The 19,835-nt window shown below is 41.6% G+C and overlaps 1 protein-coding gene across 3 annotated transcripts in view; it reads right to left on the bottom strand.

The window, feature by feature from the left end:
• Positions 1-19,835, bottom strand: part of CEP95 (centrosomal protein 95) — a 49,663-nt gene that overhangs the window by 12,252 nt on the left and 17,576 nt on the right. For 2 of the 3 annotated variants that reach the window (XM_007527677.3, XM_060202565.1), the window contains exons 6-13: positions 17,523-17,638; positions 10,776-10,910; positions 7,693-7,883; positions 5,749-5,861; positions 5,460-5,577; positions 3,419-3,548; positions 1,682-1,821; positions 438-527 (exon numbers count right to left, since the gene is read on the bottom strand). In XM_007527677.3, the coding sequence (XP_007527739.2) occupies positions 438-527; positions 1,682-1,821; positions 3,419-3,548; positions 5,460-5,577; positions 5,749-5,861; positions 7,693-7,883; positions 10,776-10,910; positions 17,523-17,638 (1,033 nt within the window). The remainder of the gene's footprint in view (positions 1-437; positions 528-1,681; positions 1,822-3,418; positions 3,549-5,459; positions 5,578-5,748; positions 5,862-7,692; positions 7,884-10,775; positions 10,911-17,522; positions 17,639-19,835) is intronic. The other variant, XM_060202566.1, reaches the window with a different exon arrangement.

Below are 19,835 nucleotides of genomic sequence, written 5' to 3'. Positions count from 1 at the left end.
TTGCCAATGAACTTTTAGCTTCAACATTTCTCGTGTTCTCACTTAATTTCCGTAACCATCTTTTGAAAGGCAGTAAAATCGCCTATCTGGATGTCTTCCAACCATGTCAAAAGCAGCTGGAATTTCCATTCTTACTGCCCTTTATCAGCTTAGACTACTTTTAGAAAAGATGCATTTGCTAAGAGAGAGAGAGAACACCAGAGCATCCCATGGAAATTCTGGGCAAGAAAAAAAACTGCTGGAATTGTTTTGGTACTGTGTCTTATCGCATTTAAATAAACTGGCTATCCCACGAGTTAAAAGAGAAATAGACCCTGCCGTTTCTTAAGAGGTGAGTGACATGGGCTCTGTTGACCTTTCTTCCCATTTAGAAAGATAATTTCTGTAATTTCCACTGATCTGACCAAATGAAATGTGTTACGATCAGTTTTACCCACTGTTTCCTCCTCCTCATTTATTTCTAGAAGTCCAATATTGTCTTGAATTTTATTTCTTCTTAATTCCCTTTCAAATGCTTCTGTTATTGCCTAGAAGGGAAAAGATGACATGATAATTATTAAAAACATACATAGAGGGTTGGTTGGTAGTGCAGCAGGTTAAACGCACGTGGCACAAAGCTCAAGGACCGACTAAGGGTCCCAGTTTGAGCCCCTGGCTCCCCACCTGCAAGGGGGTCGCTTCACAAGACAATGAAGCAGGTCTGCAGGTGTCTATCTCCCCCCTCTGTCTTGTCTCCCCTTGTTTCGATTTCTCTCTGTTCTAGCCAACAAGGGCAACAAAATGGAAAAAAATGGCCTCCAGGAGTATGGATTCATAGTGCAGGCACCAAGTCCCATCGATAACCCTGGAGGCAAAAACAAACAAAATACATAGGGGCTGAGGAGGTAGCATAATGGTTCTTCAAAAAGATTTTAGTGCCTGAGGCTCTGACATCCCAAACTTGATCCTTTGCAGTGCTCTGGTCAAACAAATAAACACTATACACAAATGAAAGGAAAAAATTATTCTGAGATACCACCATTCTACTCAACTTTTTTTTTTTTTTAAACTTAAGGTTCTTTCAGGCACTATATCATAAATATTCATTAATTATATAGTTGGGACATAAAGTGAAATTTTATGTAATTAATCATTTTGATACTGCCTTGAGTTGAGTTACATGCTGCATTATACATTAAGCTGTAAGTTTCATGTTCTGAAAACATCTGAATTACTTTAATTTTTTTCACCATTACCAAAAAAAAAATGCTGTATCAAGCAAGAAGTCTAAATTATGCTACATTTCAAAATCCTCTTTCCATAGCAAAGTCTTCTGTAATGGGTGGGGGAGACAGCACAGCAGTTTCATGTGTGAGGGCCCAGGCTCAATCCCCCTTGTCACCATAAAGCAGAGTTGACTGGTGCTCTGGTTAAAAAATAAGTAAAACGTTTTCTTTAGTAATCATACAGCTGACTGGGCACTTTCGTCCTGTCTGTAACTCAAATGACCTAAACGGTGCTCTCTGCAAAGGCCATCACAGCCATCCACTGTTAATTCACTGAAGCACTTCATCATGTCTGATACTGTTAGTTTAGTTCATCCACTGAGCTCACGAATACTCTATATATTTTAAGTCTTTAGCAATACATTCATTGTAGCAACTGGGCTGTCGCCCAACAGAAACTGAGAAATGGGATATACCTTTGCTTGGAATCGGCGGGTATCTGTTTCTTTTGGCTTTTGCTGCCTTTTTCTGTCCAGATGGATTTGTTTGTGTTTGTTAACTGGCGATGGAGAGAGTGAATAAGATCTGTGGGATGGCCTTCTATGCCTGGCAAGCCCTACAGCACAGGAGAGACACGTACTGTCAGTTCCTGACAACAGAAATGTTAAACCATTGTGGATGTGTTACTGTCTGCCACCTATGACTAGTTCTAGTTTGTATGTTTAGTGAGAAAGAATGGGAGAGAGAACCGACACATCACTCTAACCAACACATGTGATTGATTCTAGGGCTCAAACTCAGGACCTGATGCCTGAGAGTCCAAAGCTTCATGGCTCTATATGAAAGCTTGGATTGAAAATGGAATAATGTGGTATGCCGGTTGAACACACAGGTATAAATTAAGTGTTCCTGGTGTTGGAGGGGAAAGAAAATGTTAAAAGCATTTGAGATTTATTTTTAAATTGTTTACCAAGAGCACTGCTCAGCTCTGGTTGATTGTGGTGTGAGGGATTAAACCTGGGGCTTTGGAGCCTCAGGCATGAGGGTCTCTTAAGCATTTGAGATGTCTGCTAGTCTTTTTTTTTTTTTTTTAATTAGTGATTTATATGACTACAATTTAATAGGTGTGTACATAAACACCATTCCCATCACCAAAAGATTGTGTCCCATCCCACCCACCCACCCGCCAGCCCAGGAAACCGCATGTCCACCCTCCCCCTCACCACAGGAATTTTACTTTGGCACCCTACTTTCAATTGACTAAATTGAAAGTCTGTTAGTCTTTTATCTACTGAGGTCCTGAAGAGGTGGGATATAAGGATGTGTGTGTGTGTGTGTGTGTGTTTATGTAATATGTGTGTGTGTGTGATATATGTCATGTTTTTCTGGAGCACCATTCTTAGGAGCTGTTAAGATGGGTTCCGTGCCTTTTTAGAAAATTAGAGAATTTGAGGCTGGGGAGATAGCATAATGGATCTGCAAAATGACTTTCATGCCTGGAGCCGTGAGCTCCCAGGTTCACTCTCTAGCACCACCATGGGCCACAGAAGAACAGTGCTCTGGTAAAACAAACAAACGAAATAACAACTGAGCAAATGACCCAAGTAACTTACCCCGCCCCCATTTTTGCAAAGAAAACACAGCCAGTACATGAAAAGGTGTTCTAACATCATTAACTATTAAGTGTTACGCTTGCTTTAAACCATCGATGAAGAGTTCATGTCATGCCTTTTAGAACACTGATTACCAAGATGGAAAAGTAGTAATATGCTGGTAAGGATATGGAGAAAGTGGACTACTGGTGGGAATTACATTGATATACCCACTATAATAAACGGAATGGTGGTTCCTCAGAAAGTTTACAATGTAATTAGCACATAGTCTAGGCATTACACTTCTAAGAATATTCCTGGGGAGATGAAAACATTATGTTGGCAATATCTGCCTTCCCATGTCTAAAGCAGTACTGCTTACAAAAGTCCAGACAAAGCAAGAAAAAGAGAGAAAAGAGGGAAAACAAAAGAAGACAAAAATATAAATGGCTACCTTCTATTGAAAAAAGGTTTTTTAAATTTTTTGTTTTGTTTTAAATAATATTACTCTTAACTCTGTATTTCTGGAATAGTGAAAAAGAGGTCAATGATTGAAACAGATGGAAATTTCTAAGGGACATCCCTGGGGTGCCCTTATTCTAGTCTCTCTACAGCAAATACCTGGCCTTCGCTTTTTTGGCCCACACTCCATGACGCTGTCACTGTGCTGAGATAAAGTCTCTTCACTTCCAATATTCTCTTCATAGTCAGTCTTCACTTTAACTTGATCACCCAGGGCACTTTTTAACATCTATTGAGAAAATTCTCTTCAATATGTTGACAGTAGAGAGACATAATCTTAAAAAAAAAAAAAGCTTCTCCTGATACTTAGGCATTAACAATTTCTCAGCTACTTCATCATGCTTAATTTTAAAGGCTCTGGGCTGGGGAGACAGCATAAAGTTTATGCAAAAGCCTTTCAAGCCTGAGGCTCTGAGGTCTGAGGTTCAATCCCCAGCACCACCATAATCCAGAACTGAGCAGTGTTTTGGTAAAAAAAAATTTTAAAAAAGGATATTTTATCAGTGCTATGAATTTTTCAGTTTCAATAAACATTGTCACATAGGGATTTAATACATATATATAATAACCCCAGATGGCTGTGTTTATCTTTAAGAATGAGATCCATAGTTCCATATTAAATCCATAAAATTTGGTTAGATCTGTAACAGACTAGATTATGAAAAACTAAGAAATTATTTCTATTTCTTTTTAATTAGATATGAGAGAGAAAGTGAGAGCAGGGGCATCGAGATGGAGATGGGGAAAAGACACCTACAGCCCTGCTTCACCAACCTGTGAAGTGTACCCCTGCAGGTGGGGAGTGGGGGTTTGAACCTGAGTTCTTGTGCTTGGTAATATGTATGCTTAACCAGGTGTGTCACTGCTCATCCTCCTAAGAAATTTTTCTTTTCTTTTTTTTTTTTAAAAAGATTATTTTAGTGAGAAAGGTACAGAACTGGCTCAGCTCTGACTTGTGGTGGTGCGGGGGCTTGAACCTGGCACTTTGGAACCTCAGGCATGAGTTTGTATAACCATTATGCTATCTACCCTCTGCCCAGCTCTGATTTATGGTGGTGCTACGGATTGAACCTGTGACCTGAGGGCTCAGGCATAAGTCTTTTGCAGAACCATTATGCTGTCTCCCCAGTCCAACTATTTCTTTTTTTTTTTTTTTTTTAAGAAAGGATTAATTAACAAAACCATAGGGTAGGAGGGGTACAACTCCACACAATTCCCACCGCCCAATCTCCATATCCCACCCCCTCCCCAGTCCAACTATTTCTAATAGTATGTCCTACCTGTTATTTCCATTACCTTAGCTTGTACCTTCTATTGGAAGATTAGTTAAATGTTCACCAATTATGACAATCTCAATATAGATTTTTTTTTTTTTGCCTCCAGGGTTATTGCTGGGGCTCAGTGCCTGCACCATGAATCCACTGCTCCTGGAGGCCATCCCCCTCCCCTTTTTTGCCCTTGTTGTAGCCTTATTGTGGTAATTGTTATTGCTGATGTCGTTCGTTGTTAGATAGGACAGAGAGGAAGACAGAGAGGGAGAGAGAAAGATAGTCACCTGCAGACCTGCTTTACCGCCTGTGAAGTGACTCCCCTGCAGGTGGGGAGCTGGGGGCTCGAACCAGGATCTTTTTTTTTTTTATATTTATTTATTTATTCCCTTTTGTTGTCCTTGTTGTTTTATTGTTGTAGTTATTATTGTTGTTGTTACTGATGTTGTTGTTGGATAGGACAGAGGGGGAGAGAAAGTTAAGACACCTGCAGACCTGCTTCACCGCCTGTGAAGTGACTCCCCTGCAGGTGGGGAGCCGGGGGCTCGAACCAGGATCTTTATGCCAGTCCTTGCACTTTGCGTCACGTGCGCTTAACCCACTGCGCTACCGCCCGACTCCCTGGAACCAGGATCTTTATGCCAGTCCTTGCGCTTGGCACCAAGTGCGCTTAACCTGCTGTGCTACTGCCCCCCCCCATAGTTTTTTTTTAAAGGCTGGGAAAATAGCTTGCTCTGATAGTGAGTTGCGTTGCCATGTGTGCAACCCAGGTTTGAGCCCAGTTTCAGTGCTGTGGTATCTTACTCTCTCTGCCTTTCTACCTCTCTATCTCTGTCTAAAAAATAAAATAAAAATAAGAAAGCAAGACTTGCCTGATCTAGTTCACAGAGGCGTTGAGAAAGTTTCTCTGATACTGCATGTAATTCTTGTCCTGTGAACCTCTTGGTTGGCATGTGGGAGATAGGGGAATCCCAAGTTTTGTTTTCATATCTGTAATAAAAATGACAATGTGATAATTAAACTGCCAACTGCATGTTACTTAGTCCAAAATAACTTTATATCTCATACTGGCCTTCACAGATAAGTTACAGAGTACATGTAAGCTTCATTATTATTGCCTTTGCAAACAGATTATCAGCACTGAGTCTGCTGTAATGTTACCTTTTTCCTTTGGGAAGCTTCCTTGTCCTAGGGCCTTGGGGCTTAGCTGGATTTATTTCTTGTTGGCTATCCTTAGTCAATTTGGAAGTTAACAGGACTCTACTATCTGGTTCCTATTAAAAATAGAAACAAGATAATTTGGAAAACTACAAGAAGACACATAAAAACATTTTGGATATGAAGGTGGGGATGTACAGCCCAAAGGAGGATACTTTCCTTTTTATGCTTTTCCTAAAAAGACCTTTGTCAAAACATTCTATTGACCCACAATGCCAAAGGAATGATGCACTATCTATAAACTTATACGGAAAGAAAGCATAGCTTGGGTGGGAGTAGACAGCATAATGGTTATGCAGACAGACTCAGGCATAGCTCAGGATGACATTAAGATCTAAAGGCAGAGGAAGCATTCACCTTTAATATGAAAATCCAAGGGTATGGCTATACCTGGTCATTGAGAAATAATCAAGAGCGGAAACTGTTAAGTTTACTAATTATTTCATATTAAGAGTCAACAGAAACTACTGAGCACTGACACTGTTAAAGGCAAAACCACCTGATCTGGAGTCAGTGAGAGAGGAGACTGGGTGTGGTGTGTGCCTTGCCACGTGCACCATGGGGGCTAACCGTCTGTACCACGTGGGGGAGAGTGTAGGTGCTGTGGGGCTAACCGTCTGTACCACGTGGGGGAGAGTGTAGGTGCTGTGGCGTTGTTGCTGACATCCTCTGAGGGAAATTACACAAGTGATAAATGCTAGGATCCAGTTTCATAAGAAAACAAAAACAAAAATCTCCAAGTATTAATATAAACAACAGCTTTTTATAGCATTCTTTTTAAGGTTTTATTATCTTTATTGATTGGATAGAGACAGCCAGAAATCAAGAGGGAAGGGGGTTATAGAGAGGGAGAGAGACAGAGAGACACCTACAGCACTGCTTCACCACTCACAAAGCTCTCTCTCTGCAGGTGGGGACCGGGGGCACTAAGCCCCCGCAATAACCCTGGAGGCAAAAACAAAAAACAAAAAACCTGCCCCCTTCCACTATTTATAAATCTTAAAACAATTCCAAATATAGTTTTATATATATATAATTTTCCCTTTTGTTGCCACTACCTGCCCCCTTCCACTATTTATAAATCGTAAAACAATTCCAATTATAGTTTCATATATATATATATATATAATTTTCCCTTTTGTTGCCCTTGTTGTTTTAACTGTTATTGATGTCGTCGTTGTTGGATAGGACAAAAAGAAATGGAGGAGGGGGAGAGAAAGACAGACACCTACAGACCTGCTTCACCACCTGTGAAGTGACCCCCTTATAGGTGGGGAGCCAGGGGCTCGAACCCAGATCCTTATGCTGGTCCTTGCGCTTTGCACTACCTGCACTTAACCCGCTGCACTGCCGACTCCCCAACTATACTTTCTCTGTCATCTCAGGCATAAAATGTCACCCTATCTCCCCAACTGGAAATAAATGGCCACTTGCACTTTGGTGGCTAAGAATGATGTGGAACTATACACTGTGATGTTGCTATCTTGTCACCTACTATCAGCCATAAAGGAAAAATAAAAAATATGTAAAATAGTAGCTTTCACTGACTAAGGCACTGCAGTCCTTAGCATGAGGTCCTAAGTTCAATCCCCAGCGTTGCACGTGTTAGAGTGAAGCTCTGGTTCTCTCCCACCATCACCCCTACAACTATAATAAATAAACCTCTAAAAGAAAAAAACAGTAGCTATTCCAAAGCTATTTTCTTAAATTCTTTAGTACCCAGTTCTTTGCACATGGTATTATTTTTATTTTCTGTAAACTAGAGTAATGCTCAGTTCTGTCTTATGGTGCATGGAATTAAACCCAGGACCTTGGAGCCTCAGGTACGGAAGTCTTTTTGTATAACTATTATGCTAACTCCCCAGCCCAGGAGACTTTTCTGCTTACCACAGACAATTCTGTGCCCTCTTCAGTATGATTCATATCAGGTGAGCAGTAGCTTGAAAGCAAGTATTCTTTTCCTATGGGGCAAGGCGCTCGAGATTCTGAAGGCTGGTAGGGTGGCTGTAAGGGAATGGCAGGCCGAATAGGCTCCCCTAGCTTCCTAGCACTTGGAATCACATCCACAGAAGGACTGTCTGTTAGTTGGACATATGAAAGCAGATGTTAGGATGAAACCAAGATGTTAATTCCTGTATACTTACACACATCTATACAAACATGTTCACATGTGCAACTTAGAAATATATTTTTAACACACACACAACTGCATTTAGTCTTAGTAAACATGCAAAGATTTAATTTAATTAAGTCAGGAAGAATTTCACTTTTTTGGTTTCAAGAGAACAGTATTCAGTTCTGGTGGTGTTGGGTACTGAACTTGGAACCTATAGGACCTCAGGTATACAAGGCTGGGGTACTGTCTCCTGCCTGGGAAAACAACATCAATATTATCATAAAAATGTAACCAGAGCAGCATGGGTGATAGCACAGTATTTAAGATGTTGGACTCTCAAATATCCACTGCCTTGCCAGTTGACGCACACCTGCTCACTCACATGTACACACACATGCACACTTGCTCTCACTCTCAGAGATCCTCACTGGTAGGGTACATGCCTGGCTATGCATGCAGTCCATATTGAGCCCCAGTACCACATGGAAGGTACTATGGCACCAGAAGAAACCCCAGTACTGTGGTTATTTTATCTTTTACTATGAATAAAAGATCATAAAAAGGAAAATATTAGGGTGGGGGTTGATAGCATAATGGTTACGCTCTCATGCCTGAGGTTTCAAAGTCCCAGGCTCTTTTTTTTTTTTTTTTTTTTTTTAATATTTTATTTTTCCCTTTTGGTTGCCTTTTTTTTTCTGAGTCTTTATTTTTTTTTCTTTATTGGGGAATTAATGTTTTATATTCAACAGTAAATACAATAGTTTGTATATGCATAACATTCCCCAGTTTCCCATTTAACAATACAACCCCCCTGTGAAGCGACTCCCCTGCAGGTAGGGGACCAGGGCTCGAGCTGGGATCCTTATGCCAGTCCTTGCACTTTGCGCCACATGCATTTAACCCCACATGCGTTTAACAGGCTGCGCTACTGGCCGACTCCCAAAAGTCACAGGTTCTTTTGTTTTTTAAATTTTATTAATTTATTTTCCCTTTTGTTGCCCTTATTTATTTTTTTATTGTTGTTGTAGTTATTACTGTTGTTGTCATTGATGTCATCGTTGTTAGATAGGACAGAGAGAAAGGGAGAGAGAAGGGGAAGACAGAGAGGGTAAAGAAAGACACCTGCAGTCTTTCTTTGCCACCTCTGAAGCGACTTCCCTGCAGGTGGGGAGCCAGGGGCTCAACCAGGATCCTTACACAGGTCCTTGCGCTTCGTACCACATGCGCTTAACCCACTGTGCTACCGCCTGGCTCCTAAGTCCCAGGTTCTATTTCACTCCCCCACACCGCCATAAACCAGAGCTGAATAGTGCCCCAGTAAAAAAAAAAAAAAAAAAAAAAAAAAAAATCAGAAATGAAAATATTTTCATTATTTTGTCATTTTCTAATAATTTGAAGACTATCAGTTTAAATACTAAAAGACTTCTGTTAACATAAAGTCTTTCTTAAGACGTGAAAATCTAGATTATAGTGAAAAAAACACATGACCAAACGTGACAGAAGAAACAAGGGTTCTGGGGCTGGCAGTTGGCTCACCCAGTAAAGAACACGTTCCCACATCAGGGGTTGAATTTTGAGCCCCAGGTCCCCATACAGGAGTACCTGCTAGGGCAGCTGGGCAATGTCACAAGCAATGGAGCAGTGCTAACTCTCTGTTCATCTGTCTGTCTCTCTCTCCCCTTACCTTCCTTCCTTCCTCCCTCCCTCCATCTAGAGGAAAGTAAAAAAGAAACAAAAGGTTGTCAGGAGTCATGCAGGTACCAAGCACCAATGATAATCCGGGTGGTGGCAGAAATGATGATGAGATCAGGCTTAAAAAAATATAAACAACAAGGGCAATAAATGGGAAAAAATGGCCTCCAGGAGCAGTGGATTCCTAGTGTAGGCACCAAGCCCCAGCAATAACCCTGGAGGCAGAAATAAATAAACAAACAAACAAATAAATATAATCATGTAAAACCAAAAAGAGTTGCATCAAGTACAGAATTAACAAAAGGAAAAAGAATGATAGCAGTGCCAGGTGGTGGCACATGTGGTTAATCCATGTGTTACGATGTTCAGGGACCTGGGTTCAAGTCCCTGGCCCCCCCACCTGCAGGAGGAAAACCTCACGAACGGGTGGTCTGGGAGGCAGTGCAGTGGATAGGGCACTGGACTCTCAAGCATGAGGTCCTGAGTTCAATCCCTGGCAGCACATGTACCAGAGTGATGTCTGGTTCTCTCTCTCCTATCTTTCTCATTAATAAAGCCTTAAAAAAGACAAAAGGGGGTCAGGCGGTAGTGCAGCGGGTTAAGCGCACATGGCACAAAATGCAAAGACTGGCTTAAAGATCCCGGTTCGAGCCCCTGGCTACGGCTCCCTACCTGCAGGGGAGTTGCTTCACAGTGGTGAAGCAGGTCTGCAGGTGTCTATCTTTCTTCCTGTCTTCCCCTCCTCTCTCTGTTTCTCTCTGTCCTATCCAATAATGACAGCGATCACAACAACAACAATAAAACAAGGGAAACAAAAGTGGAAAAATAGCTTCCAAGAGCAGTGGATTCGTGGTGCAGGCACTGAGCCCAGTGACAACCCTGGAGGCAAAAAAAAAAAAAAAAAAGATAAAAAGAAAAAGAAAACCTCATGAGTGTTGAAGCAGTGCTCTAAGTGTTTGTTTCTCCATTTCTATCCCCCTTTTCTCTCTTATCAAATTAAATTAAAAAGTGTTTAAATATAACAGCAACAGTAATTGTCCTGGGAACTACTGACCTCGATTCATAACATTAGTCTCAAGAAGCAATTATTACACATTATTACTCATTATTATTATTATATATATATTATATATATTACATTATATATATTATTATTACTCACCATCTTCAAAAAAGGATGTCCTAGTCTTGGACAAAAAGCTAGATGAAGGAGGTTTTGAGACCTCTTCAGGTGATTTAAAATGTGATTCAGTAAAGGCATCTTTTTGAGATTCCATTTCATTAAGATCTTGGGCACCTAGAAAAGAAATTGATGGTAAAAAATTTTTTTTGTTGTTTACTTAGTTCCTTAAATGTTATACTAATCAAGTCAAGAGTTTTGTACACAGAGGATAAAAACCTCAGTAACGACATGATTAAAGAACATTAAGGTTTGACTCCTTGAAATACCAGCTACTTTTAAATAACTATTGGATAGCAAGGATGTAATTCTGTAGCCCATGATCACTATACAACTTAAAGCTAAGTTCTACACAATGTCTCATTACTTTGCCAGAGTTGGAGAAATGCCAAGTGTTGTGAGGGTACATGGCTGGGTAAGAAGATACCTGCCCTAGGTGTTTTGGCTGACAGCATAGTAAGGAATTAAATCAAACTGATTTGTCTAATTATCAAACGCTAGAAGAATTGAATGCTTAACAGTCTGAGTCAGCTTTATACTGTCATGACATAGGGAACTGTATTAAAATATTTCTGGACTGTTTGCTTATGAGTTCATGATTTTACTATTTTTTTAACAGCTGTGGAGTAAAGAGAGGGAAAGGAAAGAGACCCAGACCATCACTGTGATGTATGATTTGCCAGGTACCAAGCAAACTCTGAATGTTTTATCCACTGTACCACCTGAAACTTCCCTTTTCAAATGACTACTTATCCATTCTTCCATTGAATGAAGGCCTTAGCATAAATTCATTCTTACTCTTGAGGTTTTAAGAATACACATGGGGGAGTTGGGTGGTATCGCAGTGGGTTAAGCGCACGTGGCCCGAAGCACAAGGACTGGTGTAAGGATCCTGGTTGAAGTGACCGGCTCCCCTCCTGCAGAGGAGTCACTTCACAAGGGATGAAGCAGGTCTGCAGGTGTCTATTTTTCTCTCCCCCTGTCTTTCCCTCCTCTCCATTTCTCTGTCCTATCCAACAACGACACTGATAACTATAACAATAAAAATACAAGGGCAACAAAAGGGAAAATAAATATAAAAAACAAAACAAAACATCATGGGAGCTGGGTGGTGGTGCAGCAGGTTAAGCGCACGTGGCATGAAGCAAAAAGGACCAGTCTCAGGATCCCGGTTGGAGCCCCCGGCTCCCCACCTGCAGGGGGGTCATTTCACAGGCAGTGATGCAGGTCTGCAGCTGTCTATCTTTCTCTCCCCCTCTCTGAATCCCCTCCTCTATTTCTCTCTGTTCTATCCAATGACAGCAACAAGAACGATAAACAAGGGCAACAAAAGGAAAATATAAGCCTCCAGGAGTGGATTTGTAGTGCAGGCACTGAGTCCCAGCAATAACCCTGGAGGGGAAAAAAATATCATGAGGGGCACGCTGGTAGAGTGACACCTTACTGTGTGTGGACTTCCACTCTCATGCCCCAAGCCCCGCCTGCAGGAGGGAAGTTTCACAAGCAGTGAAGCAGGACTGCAGGCATCCTTTCTTCTTTTTTAAATTTATTATTGAATAGAGACATAGAAATTGAGGGGGATATAGAGAGGGAGACACCTGTAGCCCTGCTTCACCACTGGTGAAGCTTCCCTCTTACAGGTGTAGACCATGGGCTTGAACCTGGGTCCTTGCACTCAATCAGGTGTGCCGCCACCTAGCTCCATCCCTTCTTTCTTTCCCTCTCCCCAACCCCAAGATCTGTCTCTATCAAAAAGAAAAAAGGAAAGGAAAAAAATGGCTGCTAAGAACGGTGAATTTGTCATGAAGGCACCGAGCCCCCACAAGAACCCTAGTGCTAATATACAAAATATATACGGAAAAATCATTATACCAAAATGGTCAGGGGCATAATCACTAAATATACCTTGTACAGATCCCCAAGAAACTATGGCATTTATTCTAAGGCACTGCGTATTTTTTTTTTCCAACTTTGTTTTTTATTAGTTTTGGTACAGTTCAGTTGCTTGGGCTGGATAGCAGAGCTCAATGTTACAATGAGCAAGGACCTGGGTTCATGGCCCCACCTTCAAGGGGGGAAGCAGTGTTGCAGGTGTCTCTCTTTTCCTATCTCCCCCTTCCGACCATTTCTTTGTCTTTACCCTAAACAATTATTTACAGTACAGCTGTTGGCACATGGAGAGTTTTCAGAGCACGGTCATCAGCATCTTAGGCCCCATCCTCTCAGCATGTACCAGGATGCCAAGACCATCTCCACCCCTTTTCTCCTGTCTCCTAGGTCCTTTGCTTTGGTGCAATGCACTACAAGTCCAAGTTTCACTTTGTGTTTTCCCTTCCTACCCTTGTTTCTTAAGTTCAGCTTACCTGTGAGATCTTGTGATAGTCATCCTTTTCTCTTTGGCTTTGCTCAAGCACTGTCTTTTTTTTAAAGACATTTATTATTTTTTAAAATATTTATTTATCCCCTTTTGTTGCCCTTGTTTTGCTGTTATTGTTATTGATGTCTTCATTGTTGGATAGGACAGAGAGAAATGGAGGAGGGGAAGACAGAGAAGGGGAGAGACAGACAGACAGACACCTGCAGACCTGTCTCACTGCCTGTGAAGCGACTCCCCTGCAGGTGGGGAGCCCGGGGCTCGAACTGGGATCCTTATGCCAGTCCTCATGCTTTGTGCCACGTGCGCTTAACCAGCTGTGCTATCGCCCGACTCCCAAGACATTTATTTTCATGAAAAGAGAGGCACAGAATGACAGACACAAAACAGAAGTCAGAGCACTGCTCAGCTCTGACATGCTACCTCTGGACGTCTCTCCAGCCCATGTTGCGTATTTTAAACGTTATTCATCTGATAGGTTTCCAAAGCCAACAAATACCACTTCCCAAAATTCAGTGTAATATATGTCACCCAAAAATGTTTTAATTATGCAAGTATCTTGCGGAATTTCATATTTAGCGTAAATGACCCCTCTCTAAAATCTAATGTTGAGGCCAAGTACAGTACCTGCACTACCTTGTATGTGATGTGGGTCTGAACCCTGGCACCATGTGGTGGGTGCTATGGCATCGGAGGAAACTCTGGGGCCTCTGTCTCTCTAAATGGAAAAACAAAGATTTAAGTGTTCAAAATCCATAACTTGGATCACAGTTTCTTTACTACCTGGTACTGAATTTGTCATCACTATACCCTCAGCTCATTTTCACCTGGGTTTTCCAGTTCGTTTGTTCATTCTTTGTTCCTCACCACATCACTGCTCCAAACTGACTTTTTCAGATAGAGAGATGGAAGCAGAGATAGACACAGCACAGCACGAAAGCTTCCTTCACTGTGATGCGGCCAGACTTGAAACTGGACTGTGCCCAACACAGAACAAGTGCATTGACTAGGTTCTAATTAATCTTATTGACCCACTGCCATCAGTTTCTTGAATGAAAATCTCATGGGCTGAAGAGACAGCAGAAGAGTTATGCGAAAACCTTTCATGCCTGAAGCTCCAAAGGTCCCAGGTTCAATTCCCAGCACCACCATAACCCCGAGCTGAGCAGTGCTCTGGTATAAGAAAAAAAGAAAAGAAAAAAAAAAAATCAAAGTAACAGTCTCATAAGCTTTTTCTTTTTGATGGAATATCTCCAAAATCTCACACCCAAATGTTTCCCTATCTTTTTTTATGGCCTCCAGGGTTATTGCTGAGGCTCGGTGCCTGCACTATGAATCCACTGCTCCTGGAGGCCATCTTTTCTCCGTTCTTGTTTGATAGGGCAGAAAGAAACAGAGAGGGAAGGAAATATAGACACCTGCAGACCTGCTTGTGAAGCGACCTGCCCCTGCAGTTGGGGAGTTGGGGGCTGGAACTGGGATCCTTATGGCCGTCCTTTCTCTTTAAATCATGTGCACTTAAACTGGTGTGCTAACCACCCGGCCCCCTTCCATAATCTTAATTGGTTTAGAATATACTGTGTGTGTGTATATATATATATATATATATATACACACACACACATATATATACACACACACACACAACTACATATATATTTTTATTTATTTATTTTCTTAAATTTTTTGGCCTCCAGGGTTATTGCTGGAGCTCAGTGCCTACACCATGAGCATACACTGCTCCTGGAGGCCATTTTTCCCTTTTGTTGTTCTTATCATTGTGGTTATTATTGTTGTCATTGATGATGTTGTTGGACATAATTGAGAGAGGAGGGGGAAGAAAGAGAGGGAAAGAAAGACACTTGCAACAATAATAACTACAACAATAAAACAAGGGCAACAAAAGGGAATAAATAAATGTTAAAAAAAAAAAAAAAGAAAGACACTTGCAGACCTGTTTCACCGCCTGTGAAGCAAACCCTCTCTCTGCAGGTGGGGAACCAGGGGCTCGAACCGGGATCCTTACGCCGGTCCTGGCATGCCATGTGCGCTTAACTTGCTACGCTACCGCCCAACTCCCTATATATATATTTTTTTTAATGAGAGAGAGAGAAATACAAAAAATGACCAGAGCACTGCTTACCTCTGTTATATGTTGGTTCTGGGGAGTGAACCTGGTATCTCAGAGCCTGAGGCATGAAAGCCTTTTGCATAAACATTATGCTGCCTTCCCAGACTTTTTTTTTTGGTGTGTGTATTTTTTAAAAATATTTTTATATTTATTTATTTCCTTTTGTTGCCCTTGTTTTATTGTCGTAGTTATTGTTGTTATTGATGTCGTTGTTGGACAGGACAGAGAGAAATGGAGAGAGGAAGGGGAAAACAGGAGGAGAGAAAGACAGACACCTGCAGACCTGCTTCACCGCCTGTGAAGAGACTCCCCTGCAGGTGGGGAGTCAGGGGCTCGAACTGGACTCCTTACGCCGGTCCTTGTGCTCTGCGCCACGTGCGCTTAGCTCGCTGCGCTACTGCCCGACTCCCTGTGTGTGTATTTTTAAGATTTATTTATTTATTTGAGAGGGAGGGAGAGAGAGAGAGAGAGAGAAAGAGAGAGAGAGAGAGAGAACCAAAGCATGACTTGGGTACATGCAGTGCCAGTGGCTGAACTCAGGGCCTTAAGCTGCGATTAATAACTATCACTGCCTGTCCTGTAGAAAACCTGTTTTACTTTATTTTTAAATTTTTATTTATAAAACGGAAACATGACAAAAAACACAGGATAAGAGGGGTATAACTCCACATAATTCCCACCACCAGAACTCCGGATCCCTTCCCCTCCCCTGATAGCTTTCCTATTCTTTATCCCTCTGGGAGTATGGACCCAAGGTCATTATGGGATGCAGAAGGTGGGAAGGTCTGGCTTCTGTAATTGTTTCCCACTGAACATGGGTGTTGGCAGGTTGATCCATACTCCCAAGAACAGCTCTTTTATTACAAGACTCTGTGAAAGACTGAATATACTGCAAGCATAAAATAAATTTCAGTTCTGTAAGTAGCTACATAATGTCTAACACTGCATTTAAAAAAAAAAAGGTAAGCAGGGCTTTAGGTAGAAAAAAATGTTTAAAATAAGTTTATCTAATAAACTTACTTCATTATTTTTTTAACTAGAGCACTACTTAGCTCTGGCTTATGGTGGTTTAGGGGACTGAACCTGGGACTCTGGAGCCTCAGGCATGAAAGTCTTTTTGCATAACCATTATGCTGTCTCCCTTACCCTCTGATAAACTGTATTATTAGTAATTCATGGAGAGTATAATTAGTTAAAGCATATTTGAAAGTTACCCATCAGACGAAGGTTCAGTTCTGGGGATTGCTGAAGTCTTAAAAATTCATGTTTGGGCCAGGCGGCGGCGCACCTGGTTAAGTGCACACACTATAGTGCGCAAGGACCTGGGTTCAAGCCCCTGGTCCCCACCTATAGGGGGAAAGTTTCACAAAGGGTGAAGTGGGGCTGCAGGTCCTGTGTCTCTTTCCCTCTCTATCTCCCCTACCCCTCAATTTCTGTGTTTCTATCCAATAATAAGTTAAAAAAAAGTTCATGTCACAATTTCATGCCTGAGGCTCTGACATCATTCTTTCAATCCCCAGCACTACCACAGTCAGAGTTGAGCACTATCTGATCTTTCTTCTCTGCTTATCTTTTACTCTCGATTTGTCATTAAAATAATAAGACCACACTAAGGACATGGAACTCAGCTCAGAGTCAGAGGCAGGTAGGGCAGACGAGGCTCCGTAGAGAGCCTTTACAAGGAACAGAACGGAAGTGCATCCCAATAAAGTTGAAAAGAATATGTAACCAGGTGAGTAGGGCAAGGAGTGGGATGGCTGGGAGGCGAGGTAGGAGCTTGAAGCGGGCCCAGAAAATACTCACATTTACTGTGGATCAGCAGTTTACTTGAAAGGCGACCTGACACTCAGGAGAAAAACTGCCACTGGGTATACAGACTTGCCAGCAGAAACCAAAAAAAGTGGCAACCAATTCAGGCTGTTAAACTTAATGGCATCACTAGACTTAAAACAGGTTCACTTCCAAAATTCTTTTCCCAGGCTGTCAGTCCCATATACCACATGAAAGATGTGCATCTGACCATTAGCTTCTGTGCCTGTAACTCTCCTCTACTCATTTTAAATAGCTCAACATTTGACAATTTGATAATGGTGGTATTTTGGAATTTCAATTTTGATGTCCACTTACGGACTCTCCCTAGTCTAAATTTTGAGCCCCCTAAGTATTCTCATTGTTAATAGTTGTATTTTCAATAACAGTAGCTGATATTAGTTTTCCTACTCACCATTACTCCTTAAAGAAAAGGTATGTGCTGTATCTCCAAGTCTAATGAGCTCACCAGCTGATCCTATTTCATCTCCATCCCAGGAGGGGCCCGACACCTCCGATGACAAAGAACACCTGAAAGAGATCCCGCGTTTCCTCAGAGATCCTGCCAGACCACAGAGAATCCCCATAAGAATGCTGAAAGCTGCTTCAAGCAGTCTGCCTGTGGGTGTTCAGACAGCTCGTTATGTACAAAACAAAAAAATCATCTCTTCCCACTGACTCTACTATTGGCTGTTTCTTTTGATTTGACTAATACATATGTGGCAAAAGTAGCTGTGTAGAAAGTGTCAAGGATTAAATGTGTAGAGTACACAGGACGGTGAACACTGGCTACTCTCTAGTGGTCTGGGAGTAGAAGGGAAAATGGATCAGTAAAGTGTTCATTTTGCCTGAAATATTCTTATTATTTTGTCATTAAAATGCTTAATAATAAAAGCAACCTAGGAGGTGGTGCAATGGCTAAAACAATGACTCTCTAGCATGAGATTCTGAGTTCAAGGACCAAGAACTACAATAAAGCCTGTAATAGCATTACATTCTATGAAAGCACAACTCAAGTTCTAATGCTAGTCAATTATATTAGTTCATGGCGTGCAGAAACACAGCACTTATTTTGCTGGTGTATAAATAGTCATGAACTCTTGGAGAAGTAATCTAACAAGTGTTAACAGTCTTAAAATATTCATTTGAGTCTAGTTTAAAGATGCAAGGGTAGTGGGGGAAATAAAGGACACAAAGTCATATGAAACACAGGAGCAGGGCTGCGAAGATTACACAGTGATAGCACCACACCTGCACACCTCAGAGAGCCCAGGTTCAGTCCCTAGAACCATAATATGCCAGAGCTGAGCAGTGCTCCGGTCTTTTTCATAAAAATAAATCTTGGGAGTCGGGCATTAGCGCAGCGGGTTAAGCACACGTGGCACAAAGCGCCAAGGACCGGCGTAAGGATCCCGGTTCGAGCCCCCGGCTCCCCACCTGCAGAGGAGTCGCTTCACAGGCGGTGAAGCAGGTCTGCAGGTGTCTATCTTTCTCTCCCCCGTCTTCCCCTCCTCTCTCCATTTCTCTCTGTCCTAACAATAATGACATCAATAATAACTAATAATAACCACAGCAATAAAACAAGGGCAACAAAAGGGAATATTAAAAAAATTAAATCTTAACACACGCACTTCTTTAGAAAGTAGTTAATACTGGGGCCGGGTGGTGGTGCAACCTGGTTGAGTGCACATGTTACAGTTCACAAGGACCCTGGTTCAAGCTCCCAGTCCCCACCTGCATGGGGAAAGCTTTGTGAGTGGTGAAGCAGTTTTGTAAGTGTCTATCTCCCCCTACCATCTCAATTTATGTCTCTATTCAATAAATAAATAAAGATAATAAAAACATTTTCAAAGGGGAAATAGTTAATACTCCTAAGAAATATTAGTGGAGGGGGGAGAAATATTAGTGAGTTGGATGACAGCAGACCTAAGTGCGCGTTACAATGAACAAGGCTCCATCCAGGTTCAAACCCTTGCTCCCAGCTGCTGGGGGAAAGCTTCATGACTGATGAAGTAGTGCTAAAGGTATTTCTTTTCCTTTATCTCCTCCTTACCTCTGTATTTCTGTCTCTATCCATTAAGTAAATAAATTTTTAAAGGCTAGTTATATTAACAGTCCAGGAGGTGGCACAGTGGTAGAATAGTGAACTTTTAAGCATGTCCCAAGTTCAGTCCCTGACACATTGGGAGTTGGAGTGAGACTCCAGCTTGCTCTTGCTCTCTAAAAATAAATAAATTTGGTGGTGGGAAGAGGGAGAAAACAGGAGAGACAGCATAATGGTTGTGAAAAGAACTCTCATGCCTGAGGTTCCATAATCTAAGGTTCAGTCCTCCATAACACCATAATCCAGCGCTGAGCAGGCCTCTGATAAAAACTAAAACTATACTAAATCCAGAAAAGAAGAAAACACAGTAGTAAGAAGACTAAAATACAGTAATCTGTTAATAGCAGCTATTTAGTTCTCAGTGAAGGACCTTCTCTTCCTTCTTTATCTGCCAAGTTTTCTGCAAGGAGCAGGAACTATGATGATTCAGGAGGAAAAAAGATAAGTAGAGGCTTAATGCTGAGAAATAATATACTATTAAGAATATACATAGTAGTTCAAGGTTCTTAAAACTCCTCAGGGAGGTTTAAAATGTGGAATATCAGTGGCTGGAGTGTGGCTCCGCTTAACTGGACCTTGAGATCTGAGGTTCCAGGTGCTTCTCTGCCCTGCAGTGCCAGGATG

The sequence above is a fragment of the Erinaceus europaeus genome, chromosome 12, assembly GCF_950295315.1.
Source record: "Erinaceus europaeus chromosome 12, mEriEur2.1, whole genome shotgun sequence".
Classification (NCBI taxonomy): Eukaryota; Metazoa; Chordata; class Mammalia; order Eulipotyphla; family Erinaceidae; genus Erinaceus; species Erinaceus europaeus.
This window is presented reverse-complemented; position numbering and strand designations above follow the sequence as displayed.